This window comes from Echiichthys vipera, assembly GCF_963691815.1.
Source record: "Echiichthys vipera genome assembly, chromosome: 16".
In the NCBI taxonomy this organism is placed as follows: domain Eukaryota; kingdom Metazoa; phylum Chordata; class Actinopteri; order Perciformes; family Trachinidae; genus Echiichthys; species Echiichthys vipera.
The window spans coordinates 27,683,189-27,699,372 of NC_139841.1; the positions used below are offsets into that span (position 1 = coordinate 27,683,189).

General features: G+C 49.1%; 2 protein-coding genes across 4 annotated transcripts in view; one reads left to right on the forward strand and one right to left on the reverse strand.

The window, feature by feature from the left end:
• Positions 1–12,171, forward strand: part of oclna (occludin a) — a 14,245-nt gene extending 2,074 nt beyond the window's left edge. For 2 of the 3 annotated variants that reach the window (XM_083929583.1, XM_083929584.1), the window contains exons 3-10: positions 541–1,210; positions 1,292–1,459; positions 6,144–6,274; positions 8,658–8,747; positions 9,603–9,779; positions 10,299–10,470; positions 11,341–11,382; positions 11,472–12,171. In XM_083929583.1, the coding sequence (XP_083785709.1) occupies positions 541–1,210; positions 1,292–1,459; positions 6,144–6,274; positions 8,658–8,747; positions 9,603–9,779; positions 10,299–10,470; positions 11,341–11,382; positions 11,472–11,570 (1,549 nt within the window). In that variant the 3' untranslated portion in view covers positions 11,571–12,171. The remainder of the gene's footprint in view (positions 1–540; positions 1,211–1,291; positions 1,460–6,143; positions 6,275–8,657; positions 8,748–9,602; positions 9,780–10,298; positions 10,471–11,340; positions 11,383–11,471) is intronic. The other variant, XM_083929585.1, reaches the window with a different exon arrangement.
• A 2,071-nt stretch (positions 12,172–14,242) lies between these two features.
• On the reverse strand, positions 14,243–15,868 carry ankrd34ba (ankyrin repeat domain 34Ba; the record flags this gene model as incomplete). Its single annotated transcript, XM_083929723.1, has 1 exon — positions 14,243–15,868. One exon carries the CDS (start codon positions 15,866–15,868, stop codon positions 14,243–14,245), a length of 1,626 nt encoding a protein of 541 aa, XP_083785849.1.
• Between the last annotated feature and the right edge of the window lie 316 nt (positions 15,869–16,184).

Genomic DNA, 16,184 nt, shown 5'->3' on the forward strand with positions numbered 1-16,184 from the left:
TGCATCTTTTTGTGATGGTTTTGCATCTATTTTTAGTCATTTTGCATCTTTTTGTGATGGTTTTGCATCTATTTTTAGTCATTTTGCATCTTTTTGTGGTGGTTTTGCATCTATTTTTAGTCATTTTGCATCTTTTTGTGTCTGTTTTGCATCTATTTTTAGTCATTTTGCATCTTTTTGTGCTGGTTTTGCTTCTATTTTTAGTCATTTTGCATCTTTTTGTGGTGGTTTAGCATCTTTTTGTGCTGGTTTTGCATCTATTTTTAGTCATTTTGCATCTTTTTGTGCTGGTTTTGCATCTATTTTTATTCATTTTGCATCTTTTTGAGGTGGTTTTGCATCTATTTTTAGTCATTTTGCATCTTTTTGTGTGTCTTCTTCGTTGTTTTTGTGGGTTTTTTTCAACAACATTTGATGAGTCAGAGCCCCCCTGACCCTCATGCCCCTGGACCAATGCCCGTAGACCCGTTCCGTCACAAATCTTTACGAGTACGACTTTAAACTTTCCTCACGATGAAACTTCTTTCCTTCTTTTCGCAGTAACGTCCCTCCTCAGCCGGCCTACTCCTACTACCCAGATGACGAGTTCCAGCATTTCTACCGCTGGACGTCTCCGCCGGGCATCCTCAAGATCATGTCCATCATCGTCATCGTCATGTGCGTGGCCATCTTCGCCTGCGTCGCCTCCACGCTGGCGTGGGATTCTCAGGGTGCACTGGGCGGCTTCGGGGGCATCGGAGGCTACAACCAGGGAGGTTACGGGGGAGGAAGTTACGGAGGAACGGGCTTTGGCGGCGGTGGGTACGGCAGCTTTGGTGGCGGCGGGTATGGAGCTGCGAACGGTTACGGCTACGGTGGAATTGGAGGGAACTACAACGACCCCAGAAAGGGCAAAGGGTTCATCATCGCCATGGCGGCCATCACCTTCATCGCCGTCCTGGCCATCTTCATCATCGTGGTGTCTCACCAGAGTCTGTCGGAGAGCAGGAAGTTCTACCTGGCGGTGTTGATCATCTGCGCCATCCTCGCACTTCTGATGCTCATCGCCGCCATAGTGTACTTGGTGGCGGTGAACCCCATGGCGCAGTCGTCAGGTTCGGCGTACGGAAGTCAGATCGCGGGTCTGTGCGCTCAGTACCAACAGCCGCAGACTGCAGGGGTCTTTGTCAACCAGTACCTTTACCACTACTGCGTCGTGGAGCCGCAGGAGGTGCGTTCTCTCACTTTATAACGTCCCATCTGTCGAGCAGGATCCCCGTTGTTGGTCACTCACCGGTTCGTTTCTTCTCAGGCCATCGCCATCGTGTTCGGCTTCCTGGTCGCCATCGCTCTCATCATCATGCTCGTATTCGCTCTGAAGACTCGCCAGAAGATCCAAAACTTCGGCAAGAGCAACATCCTGTGGAAGAAGGTGAAGGTGATCGACGAGATGGAGCCGCCGCAGGACGTGGAGGCGTGGGTGAGTTCCTTATCCACACGACAGACGAGTGTAATCGACCCGGGCGAGGAAAATTAACTCTTAATGATCGTTTTAGACACATTCAAGCAAAAAATGTACATTCTCTGGGGAGGATTTGCTGCTTGAACAGTGATTAGCTCGGGGCAGCACGGTGAAGACATTCAAAGGTCTTTTTTAACCACTAATGCTGCTGAAAATAACAGCAAACCTCTGCAGCAACATGAGAAGAGTCCCTACACACACAACAAAGCAGCATCAGCGTAGTTAGAGAAGCCAGAGTTTATTAAAAGAGTGTTTTAGGGCGCACTCACACTGTCCATCTGTGCCGTGCCCAAACAGGTTTTTACCGGTAAAGTCTGGTTCCTTTGACCAGTGTGAGTGCAACCGTACCACATCTAGGAGTCGCTCGTGAGGAAATTTATGATCTCATCTTCAGCCTCTTATCCGGGGTCAGGTCTCGGGGGCAGCAGCTTTAGCAGGGGACCCCAAACTTCCCTTTCCCGGGCCACATTAACCAGCTCTAACTGGGGGATCCTGAGGCGTTCCCAGGCCAGTGTGGAGATCTAATCTCTCCACCTGGTCCTGGGTCTTCCCCGAGGCCTCCTCCCAGCTGGACGTGCCTGGAACACCTCCCTAGGGAGGCGCCCAGGGTTCATCCTTACCAGATGATCCTGAACCACCTCAACTGGCTCCTTTCAACACAAAGGAGCAGCGGCTCTACTCCGAGTTCCTCACGGATGCTGAACTTCTCCCCCTCTCTCTAAGGGAGACTCCAGACCCCCTCCTGAGGAAACACATTTCACACGCTTGGACCTGGACCTGGTTCTTTGGGTCCTGACCCAGCTTTCATGACCACAGGTGAAGAGTGGGTTTTTTTAATTCTGATAAAAGGGATTAGTGTCCCATCCCTCCTTTACTCCACTAATGAATGAGAAGGATCTTATTCCGACTCATTTCTGTGCGAAAGATGAAAACGAGAGCTTGTTACTTTCATAAAGGCTTCAGTAACACGTGCATAAAGTCACCTTTTGCGTGATTCTAAAAGAAAAAGGCGGTAAAAGATGTTCAGTAATGTCCATTTATATTTTATATTTATACACACGGGTTTGTTCCTCTGATAATTTAAGGATTATTGTAAAAGAATCGTTTCAGTGCGGTCGACTGTCGTCAGCGTTTAAATGAAAATACCTGCTTTATGTTATCTGGTGCTTTTGCATCTATTTTTAGTCATTTTGCATCTTTTTGAAGTGCTTTTGCATCTATTTTTAGTCATTTTGTATCTTTTGGTGGTTGTTTGCATCTATTTCCAGTCATTTTGCATCTTTAAAAAAGATGAAACCAGAGTCTTTGTTTGGTCTTAATGCAGAATCGTATAAGTGCGGTCAGTCAGCCGTCGTCAGCGTTTAAATGAAAAAACCTGCTCTAAATGTGTAACAGGAGAAACTTTGGGTCCTGTGATGCGAACAGTTGGTCACTGTTGTGCTTCTGAGCTGTAAACAGTTTGTGGAGGGGCCCTCAGGTAAAGTGTGTGCGCTCAAGCAGCAGTGGAGTGAACACACTGAAGCGGTTCGACCAGTTTGGGGGAGGACAGTCACCCGTTTGCGGGGGCGGGGGAGGGGAAGCGCGGCGCTCTCGGTTTCAAGGTGTGGCGTTTGTGACAGTTTCAACCCGACGTTCAAATACAAAGCTTTTCCCCCTTTTCACCATTTAAACACTGCACCGTGAATCATTCCTCATCTGAAGCTATTTTCAGAAGTGTTTCGCAACGACACTCAGCATCTGACAGCGCGGCGGCGACGACGACGACGGTGCGGTGACTCACTCCTGTAATAGCTGGAAGTCACGATGACATTCACAACAGCCGGGTTCAGTGCGGAGACCTGGAGAGGAAGAACAGGTCGGACTGGTGCTCCAAAAAACAGCAACACACACACACACACACACACACACACACACACACACACACACACACACACACACACACACACACACACACACACACACACACACACACACACACACACACACACACACACACACACACACACACACACACACACACACACACACACACACACACACACACACACACACACACACACACACACACACACACACACACACACAGGGTTCATACACCTATTCTAAAGTTATTTGTTGTGAAAGAAATTTAAAACGGATTCAATTTCAAGCACTTTTCAAACACATTAAGGGCGCACTCACACTGTCCATCTGTAGCCCACCAGTTCTCACACACACACACACACACACACACACACACACACACACACTGTCCATCCGTAGCCCACCAGTTAACACACACTCACACACACACACACACACACACATACACACTGTCCATCCGTAGCCCACCAGTTCACACACACACAAACACACACACTGTCCATCCGTAGCCCACCAGTTAACACACACACACACACACACACACACACACACACACACACACACACACACACACACACACACACACACACTAACCATCCGTAGCCCACCAGTTCACACACACACACACAAACACACACACACACACACACACACACACACACACACACACACACACACACACACACACACACACACACACACACACACACACACACACACACACACACACACACACACACACACACACCTGTAACCCGACACCGGGGACCAGAGGCGTTTATTTCACTGGCGCTTGTGGAAACTGGTGTGAAAGTGCTGAGGCTGTGTGACTGCAGCACACGCATGCATGTTGCTGTGGAGGTGGAGGTGGAGCAGCAGGTTGTAGCAGCAGGTCGTGGCGCTGTAATGTCCCATACTGCGAGGACAAGTCCGTGCACGCTGATCATACCACAGCTGGTGGAGAGGGAGGCGCCCGTCAGAAGCTGTATTTTCTCTAAAGTGGAAAACAAACATGAATTCAGTTTTATTCACAGGACCAAATCCTAACAAAAGTGAACTCCAGACACTTTACATATAGAGAAGGTCTGGACCCCACTCCGGCTTATTTACCAGGGTTCAAACAGGAAGCTTATGTCGCCTTTTCAAGGTTGGAAAAGTGCTTGAATTTTGGATAAAGTGCTTGAAATTGTTTCCACATTTCTTTCACAACACAACAGCTATAGACTAGAAATGTGATTTAAACAATTTTAGTCGTTTGTAACATAATTCCATCTCTTTCCATCCTGTGATAGAGATGCATTTAGCACAACGGTGAGGCGCTGGAGAAGCTCGAGCACACATGGACTTTGAAAGGTGCTTGATTCTGACTTTGGAAAAGCTGGAGGAACCCTGTGTTTATTTACAGAGAGGCAACAATCCCCCATGAGCAGCTGCACATTGCAACATCTCTATATATTTATCGAGCAATATTAGAAACAGAGAAGCACTGATCAGGTTTGTTCCGATACGATCCGATACCTGGGCTGAGCGCAGGGGTCGATACCCGACACCGAGCCGATCCCACCACTTGAGCTTCGATGTGCAGAATAAAGTCTGTGCAGAGTTTGAGAGGAGGAAGAACCTGCTGCTGAAAGTGGGAAGTGTCTCTGAGATGTGACGTGTTTTCTACGACGTGACGAACTTTGAGCTCCGGCTGCAGCGAAAACTGTCCGGAAAACATCAAAAATCACCAACTTTGGTGATGATTGAACGTTTGTAGGCGTAGTAGAGAAAAAAATAACATATTTTCTAAGACTTGAGGTTCAAAAGTTACGCGCTGAGACATGAAGTTCATCGTCAGAGCGCCAATATCTGTACTACAATATCTATACTCCCTCTGGTGCCCAGCATTACACCCGCCGAGTGTGAAGTCGATCAGATGAGCGGTTCAGGAGCTTTGTGAAGGACAAACACACACATGCAGACTCTTCTCTTTAGAGTTTTATAGTGTTAATACTCTTTCTTGAGCTCCGGCTGCAGCAAAAACCTTCCGCAACATCGAAAATCAGAAAAAGTCACTTTTTCCAGCTTGATCCAGACGAGTTCTGAACCAACTTTGGTGACGTTAGAAAATGTGATTTCTTTCTCTTCTACTCCTACAAATGTTCTAAGACTTGCGGTTCAAAAGTTACGTTCTGAGACATGAAGTTCATCGTTAGAGCGCCAATATCTGGCCAAATTTGCACCACATGCCACCGTGCACTCCCTCTGGTCTGCAGCAGTACACCCGCCCAGTGTGAAGTCGATCAGATGAGCGGTTCAGGAGCTTTGTGAAGGACAAACACACACACGCAGACTCTTCTCTTTAGAGTTTTATAGTGTTAATACTTGTTGTTTTCTTTCTTGAGCTCCGGCTGCAGCGAAAACCTTCCACAACATCGTAAAAATCTGAAAAAGTCACTTTTTCCAGCTTCATCCAGACGAGTTCTGAACCAACTTTGGTGACGTTAGAACATTTGTAGGAGTAGCAGAGAAAGAAATGACATTTTCTAAGACTTGCAGTTCAAAAGTTACATGCTGAGACATGAAGTTCATCGTTAGAGCGCCAATATCTGGCAGGATTTGCCCCACATGCCACCGTGCACTCCCTCTGGTTCGCAGCAGTACACCGGCTCAGTGTGAAGTCGATCAGATGAGCGGTTCAGGAGCTTTGTGAAGGACAAACACACACACGCAGACTCTTCTCTTTAAAGTGTTACAGTGCTGATGTGTGCTTTTCTTTCTCGTCTCTCTCCCAAAGGTGAACAATGTGTCGGCTTCCCCTGAAGTGCACCCGATGTCGGACTACCCCGATAAGCTGCGAGGCTCCAGGAGTCACCTGGACGACGAAAGCACCAACTACGACAAACCGCCCCAAATCTACACCCCACCGTGAGTAAATCCACCGATCGCCCCAAATCTACACCCCACAGTGAGTAAATCCACCCATCGCCCCCAAATCTACACCCCACCGTGAGTAAATCCACCCATCCCCCCAAATCTACACCCCACCGTGAGTAAATCCACCCATCACCCCAAATCTACACCCCACCGTGAGTAAATCCACCCATCGCCCCCAAATCTACACCCCACAGTGAGTAAATCCACCCATCACCCTAAATCTACACCCCACCGTGAGTAAATCCACCCATCACCCCAAATCTACACCCCACAGTGAGTAACTCCACCCATCACCCCAAATCTACACCCCACCGTGAGTAAATCCACCCATCACCCCAAATCTACACCCCACAGTGAGTAACTCCACCCATCGTCCCAAATCTACACCCCACAGTGAGTAACTCCACCCATCCCCCCAAATCTACACCCCACCGTGAGTAAATCCACCCATCGCCCCAAATCTACACCCCACCGTGAGTAAATCCACCCATCGCCCCAAATCTACACCCCACCGTGAGTAAATCCACCCATCACCCCAAATCTACACCCCACAGTGAGTAAATCCACCCATCGCCCCAAATCTACACCCCACAGTGAGTAAATCCACCCATCGCCCCAAATCTACACCCCACCGTGAGTAAATCCACCCATCTCCCCAAATCTACACCCCACAGTGAGTAAATCCACCCATCGCCCCAAATCTACACCCCACCGTGAGTAAATCCACCCATCTCCCCAAATCTACACCCCACAGTGAGTAAATCCACCCATCGCCCCAAATCTACACCCCACCGTGAGTAAATCCACCCATCTCCCCAAATCTACACCCCACAGTGAGTAAATCCACCCATCGCCCCAAATCTACACCCCACCGTGAGTAAATCCACCCATCGCCCCCAAATCTACACCCCACAGTGAGTAAATCCACCCATCGCCCCCAAATCTACACCCCACAGTGAGTAAATCCACCCATCACCCCAAATCTACACCCCACCGTGAGTAAATCCACCCATCACCCCAAATCTACACCCCACAGTGAGTAAATCCACCCATCGCCCCAAATCTACACCCTGCTGAGCTGTTGATGGGTACTACTGTCCCTGAACGCAACACAAGAAAGTTGCCCCCAGGTCAGGGTTGGGCGATCCCGGTCCTGCAGAGCCGCTGTCCTGCATGTTTTAGGTTTCTCTCTGCTCCAACACACCTGAGTCTGATGATGTGCTCGTTATCAAGCAGCTGAAGCTCGTCACAGTTTGATTACTGTTACACTCAGGTGTGTTAGACTCAGGTGTGTTAGACTCAGGTGTGTCAGACTCAGGTGTGTCAGACTCAGGTGTGTCAGACTCAGGTGTGTTAGACTCAGGTGTGTTAGACTCAGGTGTGTTAGGGTAGGGAGGAACCTAAAACATGCAGGACAGTGGCTCTCCAGGACCAGAATCGCCCACCCACCCCTGCCCCAGGTGAACCAGATTGATCTGGAAACCTGTGCTTGACCCTTCGTAAAACTCTAAGATGTTTTGTTTTTTAAAAGATGACGTAACAACAGTGTTTGTTCATCATATTTAAGATCAGGGTTCTGGGGTGTTAGTTTTTACTCATCTGGAGATCCACAAAGGACAGATTCTTGCTTACTCTCGTTCAGTTTAAGGCGTAACGAGCCGTCGCAGGCTCGGTCGTTGCTCTGAGTCTGACTGGATGGTTCTAGTCTCAGAAACATTACTTTAATAACCCTGTCAGTGTGTCGTCCATGAGCTGGGACACTGGTTTTCTTCAGACGGCTGCTGTCAAACAAAACCTGCTGGAACTTGTTACTCAGCAAAAATGTGGAGGAGGAGTTGTCTTCTTTGAGTCTTTCAGGAGGAGAATCAGCAAACACCGACGGAGACGGCTGCTGTTGTTAGTCAAGAGCTGCACCGACCCGATACCCTGATCTGATACTCTGATCACATACCTGCTCCCATATCCACTCATCAGATCCAGTCAGACTTTACTCTGCACAGACTTTACTCTGCACAGACTTTGTTCTGCACAGACTTTACTCTGCACAGACTTTGTTCTGCACGGACTTTGTTCTGCACAGACTTTGTTCTGCACGGACTTTGTTCTGCACGGACTTTGTTCCGCACGGACTTTGTTCCGCACGGACTTTATTCTGCACATCGGAGCTCAAACTTTGACCGCAGGGGGACTTTAAAAACACACTGTGGGGCCCTTCTGTGTGGAGTTTGCATGTTCTCCCCGTGTCTGTGTGGGTTTTCTCTGGGTTCTCCGGTTTCCTCCCACAGTCCAAAGACGTGCAGGTGTTGGGTTCATTGATGACTCTAAATCACCCGTAGGTGTGAATGGTTGTCTGTCTCTATGTGTCCTGTGATAGACCGCCGTCCTGTCCAGAGTGGACCCCGCCTCAGGCCCGATGTCAGCTGGGATCGGCTCCAGCCCCCTACAACCCCGACTGGGAACGGCGGTGATGAATAAATAATATCTGTGTTATTTTGTTACCTTTTTTATGTCAAGCCTGATGCTTCGCTCCCGTTTACGCTTCATTTATTCACCAGTAGGATCGGGTATCGGCCGATACGCTCAGCCCGGGTATCGGATCGTAAAAAACTGGATCGGTGCATCTCTAATGATCCTGATCCACATTTTCTTGCATCACTGACGCTGAATGAAATAACTTCTGTGCTGATCAGTGGAAAGTATGTGAGAGAAACAGGAAGTCATTCTCGACCTGTTTACTCACCGGAGATGAGCCGATAGATCATAAATCTGTACTTCCTGCTGCGTCACCGGAGCGATACTGGAGAGACTGTTTAGAGATGTCTCATCATCTCATCTTCAGCCTCTGATCCGGGGTCGGGTCTCGGGCGCAGCAGCTCCAGCAGGGGACCCCAAACTTCCCTTTCCCGGGCCACATTAACCAGCTCTAACTGGGGGATCCTGAGGCGTTCCAAGGCCAGTGTGGAGATCTAATCTCTCCACCTGGTCCTGGGTCTTCCCCGAGGCCTCCTCCCAGCTGGACGTGCCTGGAACACCTCCCTAGGGAGGCGCCCAGGGTTCATCCTTACCAGATGATCCTGAACTACCTCAACTGGCTCCTTTCAACGCAAAGGAGCAGCGGCTCTACTCCGAGTTCCTCACGGATGCTGAACTTCTCCCCCTCTCTCTAAGGGAGACTCCAGACCCCCTCCTGAGGAAACACATTTCACACGCTTGGACCTGCGACCTCGTTCTTACGGTCATGACTGTTTAGAGATGTATTGGGTTTAAAGGTCGTCTTTATTCATTTGTTCTGTATAATTCATTCATCTTCACCCCACAGGCCAGAGGAAGAACAGCCTTTGAGAAACGGCGTTCCCCACAGCGGTAACTCAGACGTGCCCAGCTCCGCCGGACGGCCCAAAAAGAGACGTGCAGCTCGGCCCCGCCGCCCCGACGGGCAAGACGAGACCGACTACTACTCCTCAGGAGACGAGCTGGACGACGACAACTTTGACGGGTAGGACGGGTGTGAATTTAAGTCTGAATGAAATAAATCTGCTGAGGAATCATCAGAATAATCCACTTTGAATATAAAAAGTAAAGAGGGCTCATAACACAGAACGTGTTTTAATATATAACAACAACAAATGACGATTATTTTCTTTGGTAAAGTGCCCTCTATGAGCCAAAACATGTGCTAAAGTGTCCTCTAGAAGCCAAAACATGTGCTAAAGTGTCCTCTAGGAGCCAAAACGTGTGCTGAAGTGCCCTCTAGGAGCCAAAACGTGTGCTAAAGTGTCCTCTAGGAGCCAAATGCTGTGTTAAAGTGCCCTCTAGGAGCCAAAACGTGTGCTAAAGTGTCCTCTAGGAGCTAAAATGTGTGATAAAGTGCCCTCTAGGAGCCTAAACGTGTGCTAAAGTGCCCTCTTCAGTGGTGAGGGCGCGCTACATTTGCCCTTAAAGTGCACGCCACTGCTAAATGTACCGTGTTTTTCTGTGAATTGAACCCCTCGTTCCTCTTGTTTTGCCGTCTCAGTGAATTCCCTCCAATCTCAAATGAGACTCAGCGCAACGACTACAAGCGTGAGTTTGACCACGACCACCAGGAGTACAAAGACCTGCAGGCGGAGCTGGACGCCCTCAATAAGAACCTGTCGGAGGTGGACCGAGAGCTGGACGACCTGCAGGAGGGCAGCCCGCAGTACCTGGTGAGAGATCGCATGGGTTTATGTGCTTTGTCAGTTATTACAGACAGTGAACTCACCACAGACACCGGACTGTCCTGCAGTTATTACAGACAGTGAACTCACCACATACACTGGACTGTCCTGCAGTTATTACAGACAATGAACTCACCACAGACACTGGACTGTCCTGCAGTTATTGCAGACACTGAACTCACCACAGACACTGGACTGTCCTGCAGTTATTACAGACAGTGAACTCACCACAGACACTGGACTGTCCTGCAGTTATTACAGACAGTGAACTCACCACAGACACTGGACCGTCCTGCTGTTATTACAGACAGTGAACTCACCACAGACACTGGACTGTCCTGCAGTTGTTACAGACAGTGAACTCACCACAGACACTGGACTGTCCTGCAGTTATTACAGACAGTAAACTCACCACAGACACTGGAATTTCCTGCAGTTATTACAGACACCGAACTCACCACAGACACTGGACTGTCCTGCTGTTATTACAGACTGAACTCACCACAGACACTGGACTGTCCTGCAGTTATTACAGACAGTGAACTCACCACAGACACTGGACTGTCCTGCAGTTATTACAGACAGTGAACTCACCACAGACACTGGACTGTCCTGCAGTTATTACAGACAGTGAACTCACCACAGACAATGGACTGTCCTGCAGTTATTGCAGACAGTGAACCCACCACAGACACTGAACTGTCCTGCAGTTATTGCAGACAGTGAACCCACCACAGACACTGGACTGTCCTGCAGTTATTACAGACAGTGAACTCACCACAGACACTGAACTGTCCTGCAGTTATTGCAGACAGTGAACTCACCACAGACACTAACTTGTGATCACTTGTTTCCCAGGATGCTTTGGACGAGTACAACAGGATAAAGAACATTAAGAAGGTGCGTGGGCTCTTTGTTGATCTACAGACAGAATCACATTTAGTGTCGTAATTATTAAATACTAACCTTTGCTCCCGTCGTCGCTACAGTCTTCAGACTATCAGGTGAAGAAGCGCCGGTGTAAATATCTCAAGTCCAAGCTGAACCACATCAAGAAGATGGTGAGCGATTACGACCGCAGAGCCTGAACGCACCTGTGAGGGTGCGACGCTGACCGGGGCACCACACAGAGAGAGAACTACACCTGGGGTTTTTTTTGTTGGGTGTCGGAGGCTTTTTCTGACGACGGCGCGCTGAAGAGACGGAGCCGACGCACCGCCGAAGCGTCCGCAGTCCGTCTGAGCTGGTAGCTGGTTGTTTTTCTACTTTGGAGGCAAAGAACACAAAGAATCTTTCTCGTATTACGCCACTGTTTTGTATTATGAGTTTCCCCCGCCACACTGTTGTATGTATTTATTTTGCCTCATGTCGTCTGAAACAGTGAACACACACACACACACACACACACACACACACACATACGTAATCCCTGTTCCCTTTTTATAGCTCTTTTAATGATGATTTATCATGAGATGCCCTTTTTTTTATCTTAAACTTCTTTTAAATTCTCCTTTTTAATCCTCTCAGCGATGTAAACCTGTACATATGTGGGCTGTTTTAAGTGTTTTTAGCAGTAAGTCACAGCGTGTTTCTTCATGGATCGTAGAGCAGACAATGATTATACAGTGATGTACTTTTGCAATGAACTGTGATACTTTTTATTATAATAAATGCATTGATCGAACAATACACAGGAGGCCAACGACGGCTTCTCACAGACTCATTTGTGACTCCTGGAGCGAAAACGATCCCATGTGCAGAGGTTTAAATTCATTAGAGCAGGGGTGGGCAATACCGGTCCTGCAGAGCCACTGTCCTGCATGTTTTAGGTTCCTCCCTACCCTAACACACCTGAGTCTAACAATAATCAAACTGTGACGAGCCTCAGCTGCTTGATAACGAGCAAATCATCAGACTCAGGTGTGTTAGAGCAGAGAGAAACCTAAAACATGCAGGACAGTGGCTCTCCAGGACCGGGATTACCCACCCCTGCATTAGAGCAACTCATTCTCGGCGACACGGTGGACTGGTGGTCAGCACTGTCGCCTCACAGCGAGAGGGTTCCTGGTGTGGAGTTTGCATGTTCTCCCCGTGTCTGCGTGGGTTTTCTCCGGGTTCTCCGGTTTCCTCCCACAGTCCAAAGACGTGCAGGTGTTGGGTTCATTGATGACTCTAAATCACCCGTAGGTGTGAATGGTTGTCTGTCTCTGTTCGTCTCTATGTGTCCTGTGATAGACTGGCGTCCTCCGCCTCACGCCCCCCCCCCCCACCGGGACAAGCGGTTGAAGATGAATGTTTGAAAGAAGTCTTAGATGGCACCACTGGGGGGCGGCCAATGTCAGGCATACGTGTGTGAAACGTGTTGTTTTGAAGTGACAAAGAACTCTTTTCTCTTATTGGTCTGTTCAGACATGGCGTTCACGTGCGTTGGGCGACGCATAGAGATCCTATCGCTCAGACCGCATTCAGAGGGGGTCAGAGCGATAGCCTCTGTTTTTTTTTTTTTTGTAGCAGCAGCAGCAGCAGCAGCATGTCCTGGGTATGGTTGTCAAAAGTATCGGTACTTTGATACTTTTTCATACGACGTGTTTAAAACGATACAATCTTCGTCGATAACGTTCAATAGTATCGAACGTTTTCCTCACACAGCAGCTGAACTCTCGAAATAACACGAGATCATGTTCACATTTCATATTCAAAAATATCCATTTTGTGCTTTGGCAAGAAGTCTGTTGACCAATCAGCATCCTGGGAGGAGCTACTGGCAGCTGAGGAGAGAGTGGGGGGGTGACGACCACTCGTTCAAAACAAAAATGGCGGCTCCTTGGATGCATCAGTTTTATCAGAACTGGATTTTACTGAGCGAAGAGAACGACACTGAAGGCTCTTCTGATGGAAAACATCACGTCTCTCTGCTCCTGACTGACTTTGGCGAGAGTTTGATTGACAGATGGTTCCTCCAACCACCTGCCAGGTACGTTTTTAAAAGTTTCTGCCCTTTTCCAATCAGTTTCTAATGCGGCCTTCTCAGGTGGTTCTGTGAAACCGGACCACCCTCAAACCATCTGACGGTCCGGTTAATCGAAAGTACTGAAGCTGTAAAAAACAACAACACATTGTAGCTTACTGGCGGTAGCATGCAGCTAACGTTAGCTTACTATTAGCTTGCAGCAGCAGCACACTGAGTCTCGAGTTGCAGATTAGCGGACAGTTAGTGGAAGTTTTGTAAATAGTAAGGTTATAATGAAAACGTATGTGTTTGGGAGGTGCTGAGCATACAAGTGGATCAACGAGACTTCATTATACTGCAGCGGTTGTGTGACAGTTTGTAAATGGATGTCTTGATGTAGTTTTTTTGATTTGCAGGTCATCTTTGAGGCGTTTTCTTCATGACTTCAAGGTGACACTCGGTGAGTAGATGATGGTAATTTTGAGGGTAAAACATACTCTTTTATTTTAAGGTGTCAGATGTTTTGTTTGCTGGTTGCTCTGCTGCCCCCAAGTGGCCATTTTTTTAAAATGCAGCTTTAAAGTGTTGCACATAAAAACTGCTAACTGAAGCCACACGCACAGTGACGACACGGCGCACTGAAGCAGAGGAAGGTACCTAAAGTTATCTTACATGGATTGCTTTTGTTTTTCTTTTGTATCCTCTTTGGTTTCCCTCGTTGAACTTCACCGCACAGACACCACATCATAAACAAAACATTACACATTAAAACACACAGGGGTGACCCTCTCTTCTCCCCCTGGCTGAGTCTCAGACTGTGCTTTTGAACTGTTCGGTCTGCATCGAGTGTCTCCTCAGCAGCATCCTCCTGGTGAGCTCTTTGGGGTGCCCAGGGGGAGCGGAGGGGAGGAAACTCTTTAGGCCGGACTCTTTCTCGCAGAAACCACTTCCCGCACTGGAGCTCAGGTTAGAAACATTAAGGATGTGGCTGTGGGTCGAGTTGAGGGCCAGAGGTGGCAGAGATCTCGGCCTGACCTGGGAGTTGTGATCCAACAAGAAGGCTCCAGACCCTCTGCGCTCGTACCCACACAGCACTCTCCTGTTCGGGCCAGAGGTCGACGGTGACTCCCTGGAGCCCAGTGTGCTGGAGCAGCGTAAGGGGGCCAGCTTCTTGACATCCGCTGGGTCTCTTGTTCTCTGCTGGGACTCCTCAGGCACGTTGTGGATGTCTCTAGCTAGCTGAGGGTCTGAACTGTAGATGTCCGCCCCAAGCTTGCGCCTCTGGATGATGCTGTGAAGGCTTGACGAGGCCATGCTGTGAAGTGGAGTGCAGGGGGTTTTGCCGCCAGAGAAGGAGGAAGAGGAGGCGAGTGAATCCGTTCCAAGGGTTGCAGAGTTGAGGTTAGGGTGGGAGAGGGAGTGGGATGATAGGAGACCTGGTACAGATATGTTTTGTCCCATGTGTTTGGCACATTCGTTCATTCCTCCGACTCCTTTGTCTCTTGCCAGTTGTCCTTCATACCCCTTGAAGCTGTCAGATGTTGAATTTGTTCCATCCACGTTGGGAATTCTGAGAGAGAGGTCCTCGTTTTGGTTGCCGTTTTCGGAAGACGAGGCTGCATGAGGCTGCCGGCTGAGCAGAGATGCTGGGATCTTTAGCCAGGGCTCAGAGTTCAGCCGCAAGAGGGGCTGCTGCAGGCCGTTCACCGCCACTTGGCCGAGCCTTTGAAACCGTGATGGGGAACATGGATGTGAGTTTACACCACAGGACTGGGCTTCTTTAAAGGAGAAGGCAGTCTTTGGGGGGCATAAGGAAGAGGTGGGGCACTGGGCGGAGGTGAAGAGCTGGATTTCAGAGGGAGATGCAGGAGCTGCTGATGCCGTTTTGTCCGTCTGATCAAGAGGAGAAAGGGAAGGAATGCCGAGGTACTGCTTGGCTTGCAGTTTCCCACACGGGAATTTGTCCGTGGTTATAATGATCACCTCTTTACCCTTGGCCTTGCATGTGTCGAGCAACAGCTTCAGAACCTTCCAGTCTCCAGCCATGACCGCGTGGACCAGCGCCGATGTCCCTGACTGGTCCTCCAGGCTGATGTCCGCTCCGTTGGCCAAGAGCAGAGACGTCACCTCAGGGCCGGCCTGCTCCCTGCAGGCGTGCATCAGCGCAGAGCGACCTTCTTTGTCCTGGATGTTGGGGTCCGCTCCTTTTTCCAGAAGAAACTGGACCAGCTTGACCCGGCTGGCGCTCTGGGCATCAATATGCTGCGTCCTGCAGGCCACCATGAGCGGCGTCTGGCCTTGGCCGTCGCTCTCGTTGATGTAAGCGCCTCCCTCCAGGAGCAGCCGCGTGAGTCGCAGGCGACGGAGGAAGACCGCTTTGAGCAAGGGGTTACCTGAGTCCATGGCGACCCCAGGGTTACTGCCTTCTCCCTCCATTCCTCTTGGTCCCAGCCGGCAGGTGTCAGAGACGTAATGGGACGGGTTTCTGTGGAAAATAAAACACTTGTTAGAGAATTATGCAGAAGGGTTTCAAACACAAGCTCCAACATGCCAGTGTCCAACAGGCACACATGCATTCTCAGGGTCAACACATCACAGTGACCCTCCACTTTTATTTAGTTGATTTACAATTAATCATTTTTTATTCTCCACGACATGTTTTGGGGTTTCTTCTCCATCCCCTTCTTCTGAACGCAGTATCTCAGGAACCCCTGGAAGGATTTTGTACAAAATGTTGGAGGTCAAAGGTCAC